The sequence below is a fragment of the Cygnus olor genome, chromosome 26 (assembly GCF_009769625.2).
Source record: "Cygnus olor isolate bCygOlo1 chromosome 26, bCygOlo1.pri.v2, whole genome shotgun sequence".
NCBI lineage: Eukaryota > Metazoa > Chordata > Aves > Anseriformes > Anatidae > Cygnus > Cygnus olor.
The window spans coordinates 548,009-562,234 of record NC_049194.1 but is presented as its reverse complement, the minus strand read 5'-3'; the positions used below and the strand labels follow the sequence as shown (position 1 = coordinate 562,234).

Sequence of the window (14,226 nt, the reverse complement as noted above, 5' to 3'; positions counted from 1 at the left end):
CCGGCCCCCCCCCGGCTCCGCTCTGCGCCCGTCGGGCCGAGCCGAGCCGAGCCGAGCCGCGCCGCGCCGCGCCGGGCCGGGGCGGGCCGGGGGCGGGGGCAGCTCCGCCGCGGCGGGGCGGGAGGGGCCGGGACGGGCCGGGAGAGGCACCGGGAGCTGCACCCCACCCCGGCTCCGGTGGCCCCCCGGGGCTCCGGGAGCGCGTGGCCGGGGGAGACCTCCCCGGGGTCGGGTCCCGCCGCGCCGCCCCGCAGCCCCCCGCGGTCCCCCGCAGCCCCGCGGGGGTGGCTCCGCCTCGCAGGGTCCCCCCCGTGCCCCGGGGGAGCCGTCGGGGGGGCCCCGAGGAGCCGCCGCGCCTCGCACCGAGCCCCGGGGCCGCGCGTTCCGCCCGCCCCCGCCGCGGCCCCCGCGCCCGACGGGACCCGGCCGGGCTCCGCCGGCCCCTCCGGGCCGAGCCCCCGCGGGCACAACGAGCCCGAGGCTCCCGGGGGCGCGGGGGGGCTCGGCCCGGGGCCGGGGGGCTCCTCGCTCCGGGAGGGGGCTCCTCAGCTGCCGGGGAGCTGGGCCGGGAGCGGCTCCGCTGAATTCGTAAGAGAAAGAAAGCGAGAAGGGAGCCAAGTACCAGCTGGCGAAAATATTGATCACCAGACAGATTTAATGAGTCAAAGCTAATGAATTCCCCTTGCGGGGAGCGGATCCTGACGGCCCCGGGCAGGGGCTGGGGGGACCCTGGCACGGAGCAGCCCCCGCCGCCCCCACCCCAACGTGAGCCCCGCGGAGGGGCCTGGAGCTGCGCTCAGTGGGGGGGGGGGGGCGCTGGGAGGGAGCGCCCCGACCTGGGGCAGCCCCCGGGGGTCAGCCCCCAGCCCCCAGGGGGGAGCAGCCCCCAGGGAGCCCCCGGGGCTCCGCTGCTGCAGCCGAGCTCTCCGCGTGCCCCGAGCATCCCCCTGGCTCCGGCTGCTGCTCCCTGCTGCAGCCGATTAATGTTGATCCAAAATGTCAGGAGGAAGGCGGGGAGCGAAAGAAGAGAAATGGGGCTTATTAAGCTAAAAGCATTATCTAAGCGAGCTGGCGTGCGAGCGGGCTGCGCGGACACTCGTGCTATTAAAGTGCACTTTAAATCAGCTGCGCTTACTTCTGGTGTGCTGAGCTGCTCGCTGCGGTGGGTGCGTGCGGGGCTGGGGCTCAGAGCACCCCGAGCATCCAGGCCACCCTGTGCTGCTGCCGTGCCCCCCCTCCAGCCCCAAAGAGCCCCCCGAGGGGCGGCAGGATGTGGTGCTGGCAGTGGTGGCACCGGACGATGGAGCAGGCAGCTGCTGCTGCAGGAAGAGGACTGCCAACTGCTGATCCTTGCAGCAAACGTACCCCTCTGCGCTCCCCCTGCTGCCCCCTGCTCTGGGACCTGAGGACCAGAGGTCTGGGGGAGCTGCACCGGGCATGAGGATGCTCTGGGGCTGCTGGAGGCTCCGGGAAAAGAGCCTCGGGGCAGGGATGAGTGAGGGACTGCGGCAAGAAATCACCTCCCTGCTCCCTGCTGACAGCCCTGCTGGGGAGGCGGCGGCAGGTTATTGAGATCTGTGGGCACCAGGGGCTTTTTAAAGGAAAAACTCAGGCATCTTTCACTATAAAAAACAAATCTTTTATGTAAAAAATAAACCTAAACAAAACCCACAACCCCCGCCGCCATGCTAGTGACAATACAAAAGGCCGAGTCCCAGAACACCGTGGAAAACAAAGTAGCTGGATCAAAATATATATAAACTGTCACCTTACCGAGATCGGAAATAGCACCGTGCTCACCCCACCCCTCCCAGTGGCAGCCCCGTGCCCCGCCATGACCAGCCAAGCCCGCAGATGACCCCGGACCCCTGCCCATGGGCCGGGCCGGGCACATGGGGGGGTGCAGGAGCTGCGCAGCCCCCACTTCGTGGGAGAAAAACCAAGCCCCAAGCCCCCAGCAGGGGCCCGGCTGCGGTGGGTCCGGTGGTACCGAGCAGCATCTCCCAGGGCAGGCTGGGCAGAAGGGGTCTCAAAAATCCAATCTCAAAGCGGTATTAGCAGAGAGAAAACACTTTTCTGTCTGCACCGCAGGGTCGAGTAACGAAAAGAAACAAAAAGGCCAGGGGAAGAGACGGGAGAAGGGCAGGAGCTGCTTTCCGAAGGCCGCCCCGCCGCCGGGACGCTCTGCCGGCAGCCGGCCGCTCCGTGGGCTGTGCCGCTCCAGCACCGAGCAGCGCCTCGGGGTGGAAACGGTCCCTGTGGTGTCCTGCACGCAGCCGGCCTGGGAGCACACGCAGCAGCCCCGCAGCCCCGTGCCCATCTCAGTCGTGTAGTCAAAGGGAGGCCAGACTGAGCAGGCAAATGCTCCTGCGCGTTACGCCACGCTCGCATGCTGGCAAGGCGGCGAGCCACGCGTGCTTGCACGTCTGCGTGCGCACGTGCCCGCGGGCTGGCTGGTTCTTCCCCAGGGAGAGGCAGAGGGGTGTGAGGGCCGGGGGTCGCCTCTTCATTTGGCTGGTTTGGTGATGATGCGAGCGGAGAAGTCGAAGAGGTTCTTGTTGATTTTCCGGAGGGTGCTCACCTCCTCTTCCAGCTCGCTCACCTGGATCGTCAGATGCTCCTGGTCTCCCACCAGGTTCTGCGACAGAAAAACGCGACAGAAGAGCTTTAGGCACCCAGCCTGTTCTGGCAGCGGAAGCTGGTGCTCCCCTGAGCAGCAGCAAATCCAGAACCATTTCATCCCCTCCCTTCTTCGTCTCCTATTCAAAAACTGCAGCCCCCCCCACCACCACGTGCAGACTCCGGGATTTGCTCCCCCCATCCCCAGCTTGGCACAGCACCCTAAGGACCAGTTCTGCTCAAAAGAGGACGCCCAAAGGGACCCGTACCGGCAGGAAGCGCTTCCCCCATCCCCGAGGAACTCTCACCTTTTCCCTCGTCGAGCACATCTGGGAGTACATCTTCTCGCCCTTCTCCAGGTAGCTCTCCCCAGAGTCCTGCAAGGACCGGACAGGTCAGATTGATTCACAGGACCCCCTCCCAACAGCCCCAGTGCTGGGTACCCCCTGCAGGAGCAGGCAAAGGGTCCTCCCTGGCCCCCAGACCCAGCCTCATGGGGCAAAGCAGCGACTCCAGCAGGGCACGGCCAATGCCCCTCACTGCGGCACCTGCAGAGCCTCTTTAAAACAGGAGCCCTGTGCCCAGCGCTGGACAGGGGTCCCCAGAAGGGTCCCCGTGAGGGTGCCCAGTGCAGGGGTGTACCGAGCTCCTCTCCCGGCAGGCCCGTGCCAAGTGATGAGAGCCCGGAGGGGAAACACACAGACAGGGCGCGCTTTGCCTTGGCAGCACGAGGCGCTGGGCCCGCCGCACGGCCAGCACCACGCCCAGCACCGTGTGGGAGCAGGGGAGCCCGACTGGCAGCACGGCTGACTTTTCCAGCAGCTCCGTCCCCTCTGCCGAGCAGCGGGCCAACAGCTCCTCCTGGAAGGGCCGACACCTCCTCTGCGTGGAGCTCATCCATCAGAGCGACTGCGCTGTTGCTCTTTGGGGACGGACACGGACAGGGGAGGGAGCAGCTCTGGGGCTCCTGGCAGACAGGACAGGGAAGGTGGAGCAGCGTGACGGCGAGCCCCTGGTTGTTCACGGCCGAGGACAGCCCCGTGCTGCGGCCAGATGCACCGGGGCTGGAGCCCAGCCCAGGAGGTAGAGCAGAGCGAGCCCACAGCACGGCACTGGGCTGGGAGGACAAATGACTGCACCAGCCGGGACTGCAAGGGGAGCGCAAGGAGGGAGAATGGATTTCACTGCACTGGCGAGCGGAGTTTAGGGAGGGGGGAATAGCCTCTAGCAAAGAAAAAAAAAAAAGAAAAGAGATGCTGCTTGGTGGGGGATCTCGGCAGGCAGGACTCCGGGCGCAGCAGAGCGGCAGCGCTCGAGCAGCCCCCAGCTCCTCCACGTCCCAGCTGGCACTGTGGTTTCCAGGGGACGCAGCCAGGACCCTGCAGCACCCCGAGGAGTCGGTCCCAGGACAGTTCTCCCTCAGCCGAGAGCGAGGGCAGCGCCTGCGTGTGCCCTGCCTGGCAGAGGGACCCGAGGCTCCCACCGCGAGTCTGCTTGTCGGGCAGTCCCGTGCTTTAGGAACAGCACCGGGGGAAGTTCAGCAGCACAGGGAAGGCAGGAGAGAGGATCAGATGTGCACAGGAGGCAGGAAAAGGGAGCAGCCTTGTGCAGGGAAGGGCCCACGTCTCCCCAGGAGCCGGGCACGCAGCTGCTCCAGCCAGCACAGGCTTGGTCAGTCCAAGCGTCTCTGCTCCCTGCCTCACCTAAGCCATCGAGCTACCTGTCCTGCTGGCCCTGAACCCACCGTGGGGGTTTGGTCCCTCACTGTCCACTGCACATTACTCTGTCAGCAAGAAGTGCACCAGGTCCTCGCCCCAAGGGGGCTGGAGGAGAAATTCTGCGCCCTCCGGACCCCCCACCTGACCCCTTCCCCCCCGGCAGCCTGCTCGCCCCCCGGTACCTGCTGGTGGAGCCCGAGGCGCAGCGTCACTCCCTCGCTTCCCTGCTCGTCGTTGCTTTCGGTGCCGTAGAGGTGCTTGCTGAATTTAGGAAGAGGCACGCTGGGCTTCCCATCCGGGTTGAACATGTTGGCTGGGGCCAGCACGATGAAGGCGTTTGTAACCGGACCTGGGGCGGCACAGGGGGGGGAGGACGGGTCACATTGCTCCGCTCTGCCAGCTTTGACTCCTGCTGGCTCCTCGGGCAGCCCCGAGGATAAACACAGCCCGAGGAGCCGCGGGTGCCCAGGACTCCCGTGCTCACCCCCAGCACCCCGAGACGCCTCCCGGGCACCTCCCAGCCCCAGGCCCCGCTCCGAGCCCCCGGCACGCAGGAGCGCGGCGGTCTGTTCGTCCTCTGCAGAGCGAGCCATCCATCAGCGGCTGGCTCACAGCTGTCTGCCGGTAATGATCTATCACACACACTCGTTTGGCAGAGTTAATGAGTGCTTTAATTACTACATTTACCCGCACAGGCTGCTGCTTTCTGTCAGCAGCCCCCTCCGCCCCCCGCTGCAGGCTCACACTTGCCAGCAGACTCCCACCGCAGCCTCGCGCTCCCCGGAGCGCTGTCGGGCGCAGGACCCTCCAAGACCACCAAGGCTCCCCGGCAGCACCCCCGCAGCCCAGGGGCTTGTGTGCGAACAGAGCAGCTCAGGCACTGCTCATAAATCCCCGGCCATCCGTCTTCCCCCCCCGCTGAACTCGACAGCACAAAGGGAAAGGTTAAAAGGATCCAGAGCCACCTGAGCGAAGGCTGCTGCGGAGCGCAGCTCCCGCGCGGAACCGCTGCCAAGGGCGGCAGGGAAAGGTGCGGAACGGGAGGAGGAGGGAGCCTGGGGGGCAGGAGCCACCTGAGGCTTTTGGTCTCTGCAGAGGCGGACAGAAGCACCTCTGGCGGTGGGAGAGGCTCCCTCAACACCAGCACCAGCCGGAGCAGAGGCTGCTCCAAACCCTCAGCGGGCGGGTGGCTCAGGCCGGCACACCAAAGGCTCTGCCGAGCACGCTGCATCCAGAGGCTGCTCTGCCAGGAGGCCCAGGCTGGTCCCTGAGGCTGCTCCTTGCCAGCACTTTGCTGTAACGAACCGTTTGCTTTACTCTTGCTCCCTCCCTAACAAAAAGTTTGCTGCTGCTTATGAAAATAGCCATTAGTGAGATGAGCACCTCCAGCTCACCAGCGGGTGTGAGGAGCCATTTGAAAGGAAGGGACAAGCAAGGAAGAGGGGACAAGACCTCACCAAGTAGCTCACAAGTCCGCACATCTGGTCTCCACCCAGGCCCAGGCCTGCAGCAGAGCCAGCCCAGCTCCCCCCACCAGTGAGGACGCTCCTCCCAGCCCCTGATGGTCAGGGATGGCTCCGGCACCGGGCGGTGAGTAACATCCTGCCACTGTGGGACTGAGGCAGAACAAATAATCCGGCTTCCAAGGCTGCAGCAGGTGCCGGCAGGACGGACTCGGATGGAGCACGCCCGCGCTGGCCCTGTCTGAAGGAGCCCTCGGGGTCAGGCTGTGCCACCAGGCGTCCGCGGGCAGCACAGCGCTGGCATGGTGAGGGAACTGGGGTCGGGAGAGATGCTGGGGCAGAGAGGCCGGGCGTCCTGGCTCACAGCACGCCCCCGAGGCCTGCAGGTTCCCTCTGCACGGTGCCTGCGCACTCGGTGCCAGCCACGCTGGGGTGGCAGGGAGCAGCTCTGCCGTGTCCCAGCTCCGTACCAGCAGCAGCAGCCCCTCGGCGCCCGTCCCTCTGCCTGTGCTCTGCCCCACTCAAGGGCAGGCAAACCTTGGAGAAGCCCCCTGCGCCGCCCTGCCAGCACAGCACGCTCCTCTCCAGCCCCGAGCCACGCTCCAGCTCCTCTGATCTATTTCCAGCACCGTCATGTGGGGAGGCCACTGGTTTCTCCTTTGCCCGCAGCTCCCGCAGCCTTTGCCCCTGTGAGCAGAGGGACGTCACCACCCTGAGCACGCCAGGCCGGAGGTGGCTGTCACATCAGCTGTGGCTGAAGCCCTCGTCATCTCGTGAAGGGAACACACCAGAGGGGCAGCAGGGCGGCAGCTCGGGACAGACCTTGCCAGGAGGGCTGCGCCACGGCCAGCTGGAAACCAGCGCTGCGGGGAGCCCGCGCGTGGGGCGGCTCCAGAAAAAACCCTGGGGATGGAGGAGTCCCACGCTGCTGATGTGGGAGGGCTGCGGTGGATCTGCGGCCTGCCAGAACTCAGTGTAGGGCCCCTCCATCCCGTGCTCCCTGCGGCACGGCTCCCCGGTGCAGGGGGCTCCCTGGGGGACACCTCCCGAGCCACGTGCAGCTCCCACGCTGCTCCCACGCGTGGATGAAGCACCCGGGCAGCAGCGGGGTGGAACTGGTGCCAGGGCTGCTGGGGAAGCCAAATCCCTGCCCGCAGGGAGAAGCCAGCCTGCAGAGGTTGCAAAAAGCACCCTCACCTCACGGCCCCGGCACCCAGCGGCACGGTCCTGTGCCCTGCGGGAAGAGCAGGGGCTTGTGTCCCTCTGTGCTCCTCTGGAGCCTCGAGGAAGGCTTTAATGCCTGGCTCGCAGTGAAAGCTTGGCCACCGCTCCTGCGATGACTCACACAGCTCAGGCTTTGCCTGTTTTCACTCTTCTAGTGCTAGTGGAGCAAGGCTGGATGGACGCTGCAGCAAACCCCCCGCAGGAACGGTCCTCGGCAGCAAAAGGCAAGCAGGAATGGGTCTGCAGGCAGCCTGGGTCTCAGTGCCTGCCCCGATGCAGCGGCTCGCCCTCCTCTGTCCAGAGAGTAAGCTTGTACTTCTGCTACATGAGCCTCATGAGCTCGTGGGTGCCTGCTGCTGGGGGCATAGGGGCGGCTTCTCCCCCTTCCTCAGCCTCCTCAGGTGCTAGGGTGTGTCTGGGGGAACGGCTCCCTTCGGAAAACACGGTGGAAGATCCTGGACTTCCTCAGTGACAGGGTAAAATCTCTGACTCAGTCTCTGACAGAGCACAAGAGGGTTGTTAACAGACGTGGGCAAGGTCAAAACACTGCTCCAGACAGCTAAGGCATCCCTTTAATGCCTCTACCCTTCCTGACAGTGTGAAGCAAGTACCAGAAAAATGCCTGAATTGCGCGCGGCAGCATCAGCAAAAGCGAGACAGCAGCAGCCTTTAGCAGTTGAGGAGGAAAGGACTGTGGAGATAAGGGCATGCCTACCTTTGTGATTCATCGTCTTCAGGCACTGCTTGCTTTGGATGTCCCACAGCCGGACTGTTTCGTCGTGTGAGCCGGAAAGCAGCAGGCTGCCGTCCGTGGAGACGGACAGACACGTCACCTGGTTCCTGGAACGGGGAAGGGAAGGCGACGTTTAACCTCAGGACGACCCAAGGTCTGCCAGGAACCGGTGAGGTGGGCAGGCAGGGGCAGTGAAGCATTCGGCAGGTATGTCTGGTATCTCACCTGTGCCCTTTGAAGATCTTCCCGTTCTCCCGCTCTGTCTGGAAGGTCCGGTCTCTCTGGACTGGCTGCAGAAATGGAAGAAGGAAGGAGGGCGAGAGGGGTTTGAGTGCGGGAAGACCGAAGGCAGCAGGTTCATCGCTGTGTCAGGACAGGGCAGGGGAGGCGCAGGGAAGCCAGGCCCTCCCGTCCTGGCAGATCACAGCGGGGAGGCAGCAGAGGCTCAGGGTGCTGCGCCCAGGCTGGGCATGCCCCGAGCACTCACCCAGGCACAGAGGTCAACCTGGAAGATGGAGCCGTCCATGCCGCCACAGAACATGTGGTACTCGGAGAGGTCCAGGGTCACGGCCATGATCCCCACGTCGAACAGGACGGACAGCAGGAGCTCCCCAGATGAGACTTCCCAGAGCTGGAGTCAGACAGTGCAGGAGAATTAAGGGCTTAAACGTCCACTGCAGGACTGGAAGAACACACTACTGCTTATCAGCACCCGCATGCCCAGCGGCGAGCTGGCAGCACGTACCGGAACCGCCTCCTCACTGCGGCTGGGGACACTGAGGCACAAGGTGGCCTGCCCTGGGTCACCCAAAGCAGCCTCTTTGTGACCAGGAGACAACAACGCTCCTCGGCAACTCCGAAGCAGCCCCTGACCTGCCTGTGCCCGTCTCACCCCGTCTCGTTCCCCAGGGCAGAACCTTCCTGCAAGGCAGGAGGAGCAGACGCAGCTCCAGCTCCGGTGCCTGCCGTGCCCAGAGGAGCCAGCTCCGTGCTCTGCGTCCTTCCAGGCTGAAGGGACACCGGGGAAGGGAAATGAGGGATGAGCCCAATGCCCCCCAGGGACGAGAGGGACTGCAAAGCATGAGGAGACACAGTCTGAGGGCAGGTGCAGGGAAACCGCTGGTGTTTGGAGAGGCAAAACCCATTAGGTCTGGCAGCTCTGAGTCATCACAGAGACAGCCAAGAAACCGAGCTGCTGCAAGCCGCACGGACAGCTCTGCTGCAGCCCAGCAGAACCCAGGCTTTAACCCTCTGGGGCCTGCGCACCTCTGGGACGCTTGTTTGTTCCGACCGAGCCGAGCCTCACCTTTGCTGTCTGGTCGAGGGATGCTGTGGCAGCTCGTGCCAAGGGCCCTCCAAAGCCGCAGCACATGTCCGTGATAGGGAGGCTGTGTCGGGACCACACGTGGCGAGGGTCTGGGATCTGGGAGGGCTCTGCCTGCAGCACGCTGTAGGAGGGAGAATGAAGAGGAGACTCAGTACAGCCCAGCAGCAAGAGCCACGCTGGGGATGCCAAGGCAAAGTGGCTGTGATGAAGAGCTGAACAAGGCTCTGCTGCCTCGGGGAAGGCTCTGTGGCTGCAAGAACCAAGCCGAATGCAGAAGCTGCCAGCAGCCACAGCACAAGAAGGGCCACTACAGAGATTCCCCATCCCAAGGGACGGAGCCCTCAGCTGCCATTACCTGGGGGAGGGCACAATCCACCCTGCGTCAAAAGGGAAAAGGCAGTCGGATGGAAACGCCGCAGCTTGGGAATGCTGGGTGAGACACTAGGCAAAGTCTACCTGGCACTGAGGAGAACAGCGCTGGAACAACTTGCGTAAGCAGGGCACAGCCTTGTCACCACTAGCAGGTTTTAAGAACAGCTTAGAGGCGCAGGCTTAAGCAGCGCTGATTCTGCCTCCTGGAAGTGGTGGTGATCTCGTGGTCTGTATTCCTGGCCCAGATGCTCTCTGTCCCCAGCAAGAGCAGGCCGAGATGCCCTCGCGTGGCACTGTTACCTGTACAGGTTCCACACCAGAGCCAGGCAGTCCTTTGCCCCTGAGAGAAAGTGGCTGCTGTCATCAGTGAAGCAGAGGCATGTGAGGTCCTGGTAGTGCCGGTTCAGGATGGCTAGGAGGTTCCCGTTGGAGACCTAGGGCAGAGGAAAGGGCAGGAGAATACTCAGAAAGGAGCACTGGGATGTGCCAGGGTAACTCTGCTCCCTGCTCTCAGCACCCAGAGCCCATCCCCAGGTAAATCCAGCAAGAGGCAGTTTGAGAGGCTCCTGCCCACAGGAGCTCCAGAACCTAGTGACAGCAGCGCAGCTTCCCTGGTCAAGACACAGGCATGCAGTAAAGCTTTCCTGTTCATTGTCGATATCACTCTGATGGCTTCTTCCAGCCTCTCACAGCAGCTCATCACTCAGCTCGACGGCAGGCGATGATTGCGGTGGTTACAAACCTGCTGCGTGCTGCCCCAGGGGCTGCTGCATGTTGGCAAGGCTGCGTGGTCTCAGGCCAAGGAGGGCTCCGGGGTGGAAAACGCCTTCCTAAACCCGGAGCTCTTCTTGGTGAAAGGCAACGCTGCAGGTAGGGAGGGAACTAAGAGGCAGCGAGGGAGCTCCACATAAAAGAACAGAACCAACTCCCTCTCATTGTCTGAATTGCACCTAAAAATAAAAGCAAACTGCAATTCAACAGAGAACAAGTGGTTTCGCAGAGCAGGCGAATAACTAGGGCTCCTGGAACCCCTCCCCAGCTCCGTGCGGCCTCTCCAGTGTGCCCGTTCACTCTGCCGTAAGGACAGCGCCGTCACCACTCCTGCCAGACGCCTGGAAGCGTCTGCGAGGCCAGGCTGGCTGGAGGCAAGCAGAAGGGATGCGTTTTGCAGACGAGGCAGAGCAGAGACCAGCTCAGAGCATCATGAGCAAGCAACTCCCACTTGCTGCAGTCTCAGCCCCAGCGTTCCTTGTGAGGGTTTTTGTTTTTTTATCTCAGCACTGCCACAGGCACATTTCTAAAAGCAAAACCTGATGAATTAAGATAGAGCCACCCACATAATAAGGCTCAGAAACATCCCCCAAAATGGAGAGCTTTACAGGTTAGATATCTTGGTCTTTAATCCTGTGGCTAAGAACAAGCTGTGTTCTTTTATTTACTTGGTGAAGTGCTTAGAACGTACTGTAATCCCCACGTAAACACCACCACTAATTAAAAATAGGGTGACGACCAGAGCACAGCAGCCTTTGCAGGCATCCAGATCACAAGCCACACAAAAATATTAGGCTAAAATGTGGAAAGAGCGCTAAATGAAAACAAAGTCTTGGTTTCTGCACTGAGGAAGAAGGCTCACCATCTGAGCCTTGAATACCAGACCAAGCATCTGCAGTGGCTGGGAAAGAAAAAGGCCCAAACCCCAGCCAGCACCTTGCAGCACAATTCCTCCTCCTCGGTGCTGCCAGAACCCCTGGGCAGCGGCCCCAGCGCCTCGTGCCAGCACACAGCACGGATCCCTGACGGCTCCAGGGACAACATTAACATCCACGACCCAGAGGAGCTTTCCCTCCACCACGCAGCACGGATAACACAGATTTACTAACACCCGATGGGACTGGGGCACTCGCTAACTACACAGGATGCAAATCTCTGCATTTCCATTTCCTCCAGCCCAGGGGACCCTCACTCATCTAGGAAGGACCTAAATACAAACCTCCTCCTCTCTAGGACTGCTAGGATTTTCCATCTCCCTGGGATCCAAATTACTTTAACCTGCACGGAGCTCCAAATCGTTTACGGGAGCCTTCAAACTGACAATTCACCTGCGCACAGGTTGGGGAGAGCAGCACCAACAAGCTGCCAGAAGACAGCTGTAAGTAAGTGCAAAGTCACAGGGCAAATCTGAAGATCCCAGCCCAGCAGAAAGGCGATGAATTGCTGCACCCAAACACCCTCTGCGTCGCAGAGCAGGGCCTGGTCCAGCGCCTCCTTCTGCCTCTGCCCCAGGTGCCACCGCTGAGTCGCTGCAGCGCACGGGGCAAGTCCCCAGCCCCACGCGTGGGTTTACACACGGGTATGACCCAGCCCCAGCCCCAAGGGCATTGGGGAACGCCACCATAAGCAGCCACACTTTAGGACTTGCGGACAAAAGGCACCGAAGTCGTTAGCCTGTGTTCATTTTCAGCACGATGCAGTTTCAGATGCGTTCTGCAGAATCATCACAACACCCCCAGCAGCAACCAAGACTGCCCAGCTCCATAGTGCTGGCGTGCCTTTCGAACCAGCCCAGCCACCTGGGGCTCTGAAAGGGAGAACCTGGGCAGTTTGATCAGCTCCGGCCTGCACGTTTTGGTGTCCCGGTGCCCTCCGCCATCCCCTTGCCAGGCTGTGAGCGTTCCTCACCTCCCACAGGTAGATGCTCTCAGCAACGCCAGCCAGAATGTAGAGCCCGTTGGGAGACGCCGTCAGGCAGGTCACCGGCCCGGGGCAGATGATCTTCTGCTGGAGCTGGTCCTGGGAGCACAAAGACAACAGCAGCCGTTCAGCGAGGGTGGAAATTTGGGGAGGGAAGGAGAAACAAGAGCCTGGCTCAGCCCAGACTGGCACAGGGCAGAAGAGGCAGCTCTGGCAGCGTCCTCAGCCCTGACACTGGAGTCTGGAGGCTCTGTGCAGAGAGGAGCTGAAGAAGAAAATGATGGAGAAGCGCGATCCCTAGGACTGCACAAATGACATCAAATTGCTCTGTGTTTTGCAGGTTTCCTCGCACTTGCTTTGTGTTTAATCCGCCAGTGAAAAGGTAAATTGCCCTCCTTGTACCCATAGAGCTCCAGCCGCAAGCAGTGGGAGCAGTACCAAGAGGCACGGGATTTGGATACAGTCATGCTCCACAGTTGGGGAGCCCTGGAGATTCAGCAGAAAACAAGCTAAGATTACAGCAAAATAATATTAATTAAAGGGGGGGGGGAGGGAACCACGATCTGAGCTAGCTCTTGGCTTGGGGTAAGTGGAGCTGGCAGGAGCAAAGCCTGAGCCGTAGCGAAGAAAGGGCCGTGTGTGCACTGAAGCTCAGGGACTGCTGCTGCACTCTGCAGCAAAACTGAAGGGAATGCCAAGAAACGGAGAGGTTACAGCTGTGGGGTGGAGGATTTGTGCTGCCCTCCTGCCCTAACTGCAGCACAGCCTGTGCACAGCTAGGAGCAGGACCGGGGCGGCTCTGCAGGGCCAGGCGAGGTCTGGCTGGCGGGGTTTCAGTCTGCGGATCTTCCACTTTGGGCTGAAATGTGCCGAGAACAGGAGGAGCCGATGGGAGTTTTCAGGCACAGCGGAAGCAGAATCGGCCTGCAGGCCTTCTCTGCGGCTCCCCCCTGACAAACCCTCCCAGGCCCGGAGGGGACCCTCGGGACACCCGTGGGGTTCAGCGCGGAGTCTCCCCGCTCCTTGGCCGTGGTCTGTGGGGGTGCAGAGCCCAGGGTGCCCGCCGGCCGTCCTGCTGCCCTCAGAAGGGACGGGCGGGCTCCTGGCGATGCTCCTGGGGCAGCCCCACGGCCTCAGAAAGTAAAGCCCCATGCAGGGAGCAGCGTGGGCAGCGCCGGGGCTCGGGAAGGCGATCTCGGGATTAACCCCTCTCCCAAAACACGCCTTTTAGCAGCTCCCACACAACCTGCTGGGGACCTCTGCAGCGAGGGAACTCAGGACCCCCCCCAGAACGAGAACCCCGGGGAATGCAGGGGGCAGGGGGGCTGCGGGCAGGTCCCTGTGAGTCCAAGGGGGGCTGAGGGGCACCACGGGGGGGCTCCAGGGAGGGGGGGAGGGCGCCCTCGGGGCCCAGGGGGCTTCACCCCACAGCCACCGGGGGGGGCCCCGCGGCCACGGGGGGGGGGGAGCTCGCCACGGGGCTGGCCCCCCCCGCGGAGGGCAGCCCTCACGCACCACCCCGGTACCGGGGGGAGCCCCTCAGTGCCCGGGAGCCGCCCGGAGCCCCCCGCGGAGCTCCCCGCGCCCCGCCGCTACCTTCCTCTGCAGCTCCCAGACGTTGATGTAGCTCTTGCCCAGCTGTGCCCCCAGCAGGTGCTCGCCGCCCAGCAGCGCCAGGCCCCGCGGGCCGCTGTTGCCGCCGCGGTAGCCGGGCAGCGCGGAGCCCGAGTGCAGCTCCCACACCGAGCAGTTGCAGAGCGGCCCCGCCGCGTCCGACACCAGCGCCACCTCCATGGGCGCCGCCATCTTCGCGGTCCGCCAGGGCCAGAGAGAGCGCGGCGGGAGCGCAGAGCGCCGCCCTTCCTGCGCGCCGCCCAACCGGCTGCGGAGACAGGGCGGATGGGGGGGGGCGGGAGGCGCCGCGGGGAGCTCGCACGCGGCAGGAAGCTCAGCAGGGTCCGGCCCGGTCGGGTTCGGGATGGGAGTCCAGAAGGTGGATCGGGGCCCCGGGGGCACCCAGGGGTGTTGTGGGTGTCCCATGGGTGCCCTATGGCTCTACAGGCACCCCACAGGCACGCT

At 63.2% G+C, this 14,226-nt stretch overlaps 1 protein-coding gene across 1 annotated transcript; it reads right to left on the bottom strand.

Annotated features, from left to right (window-relative positions):
• Window positions 1–1,617: 1,617 nt before the first annotated feature.
• Window positions 1,618–14,000, bottom strand: WDR18 (WD repeat domain 18). The gene is made up of 10 exons (XM_040537675.1): window positions 13,744–14,000; window positions 12,136–12,246; window positions 9,757–9,890; window positions 9,064–9,205; window positions 8,245–8,388; window positions 7,983–8,047; window positions 7,740–7,864; window positions 4,520–4,686; window positions 2,928–2,996; window positions 1,618–2,638 (listed from the first exon to the last, which is right to left on the bottom strand). Exons 1-10 carry the CDS (start codon window positions 13,951–13,953, stop codon window positions 2,507–2,509), a joined length of 1,299 nt encoding a protein of 432 aa, XP_040393609.1. The 5' UTR covers window positions 13,954–14,000; the 3' UTR covers window positions 1,618–2,506.
• Window positions 14,001–14,226: the final 226 nt, after the last annotated feature.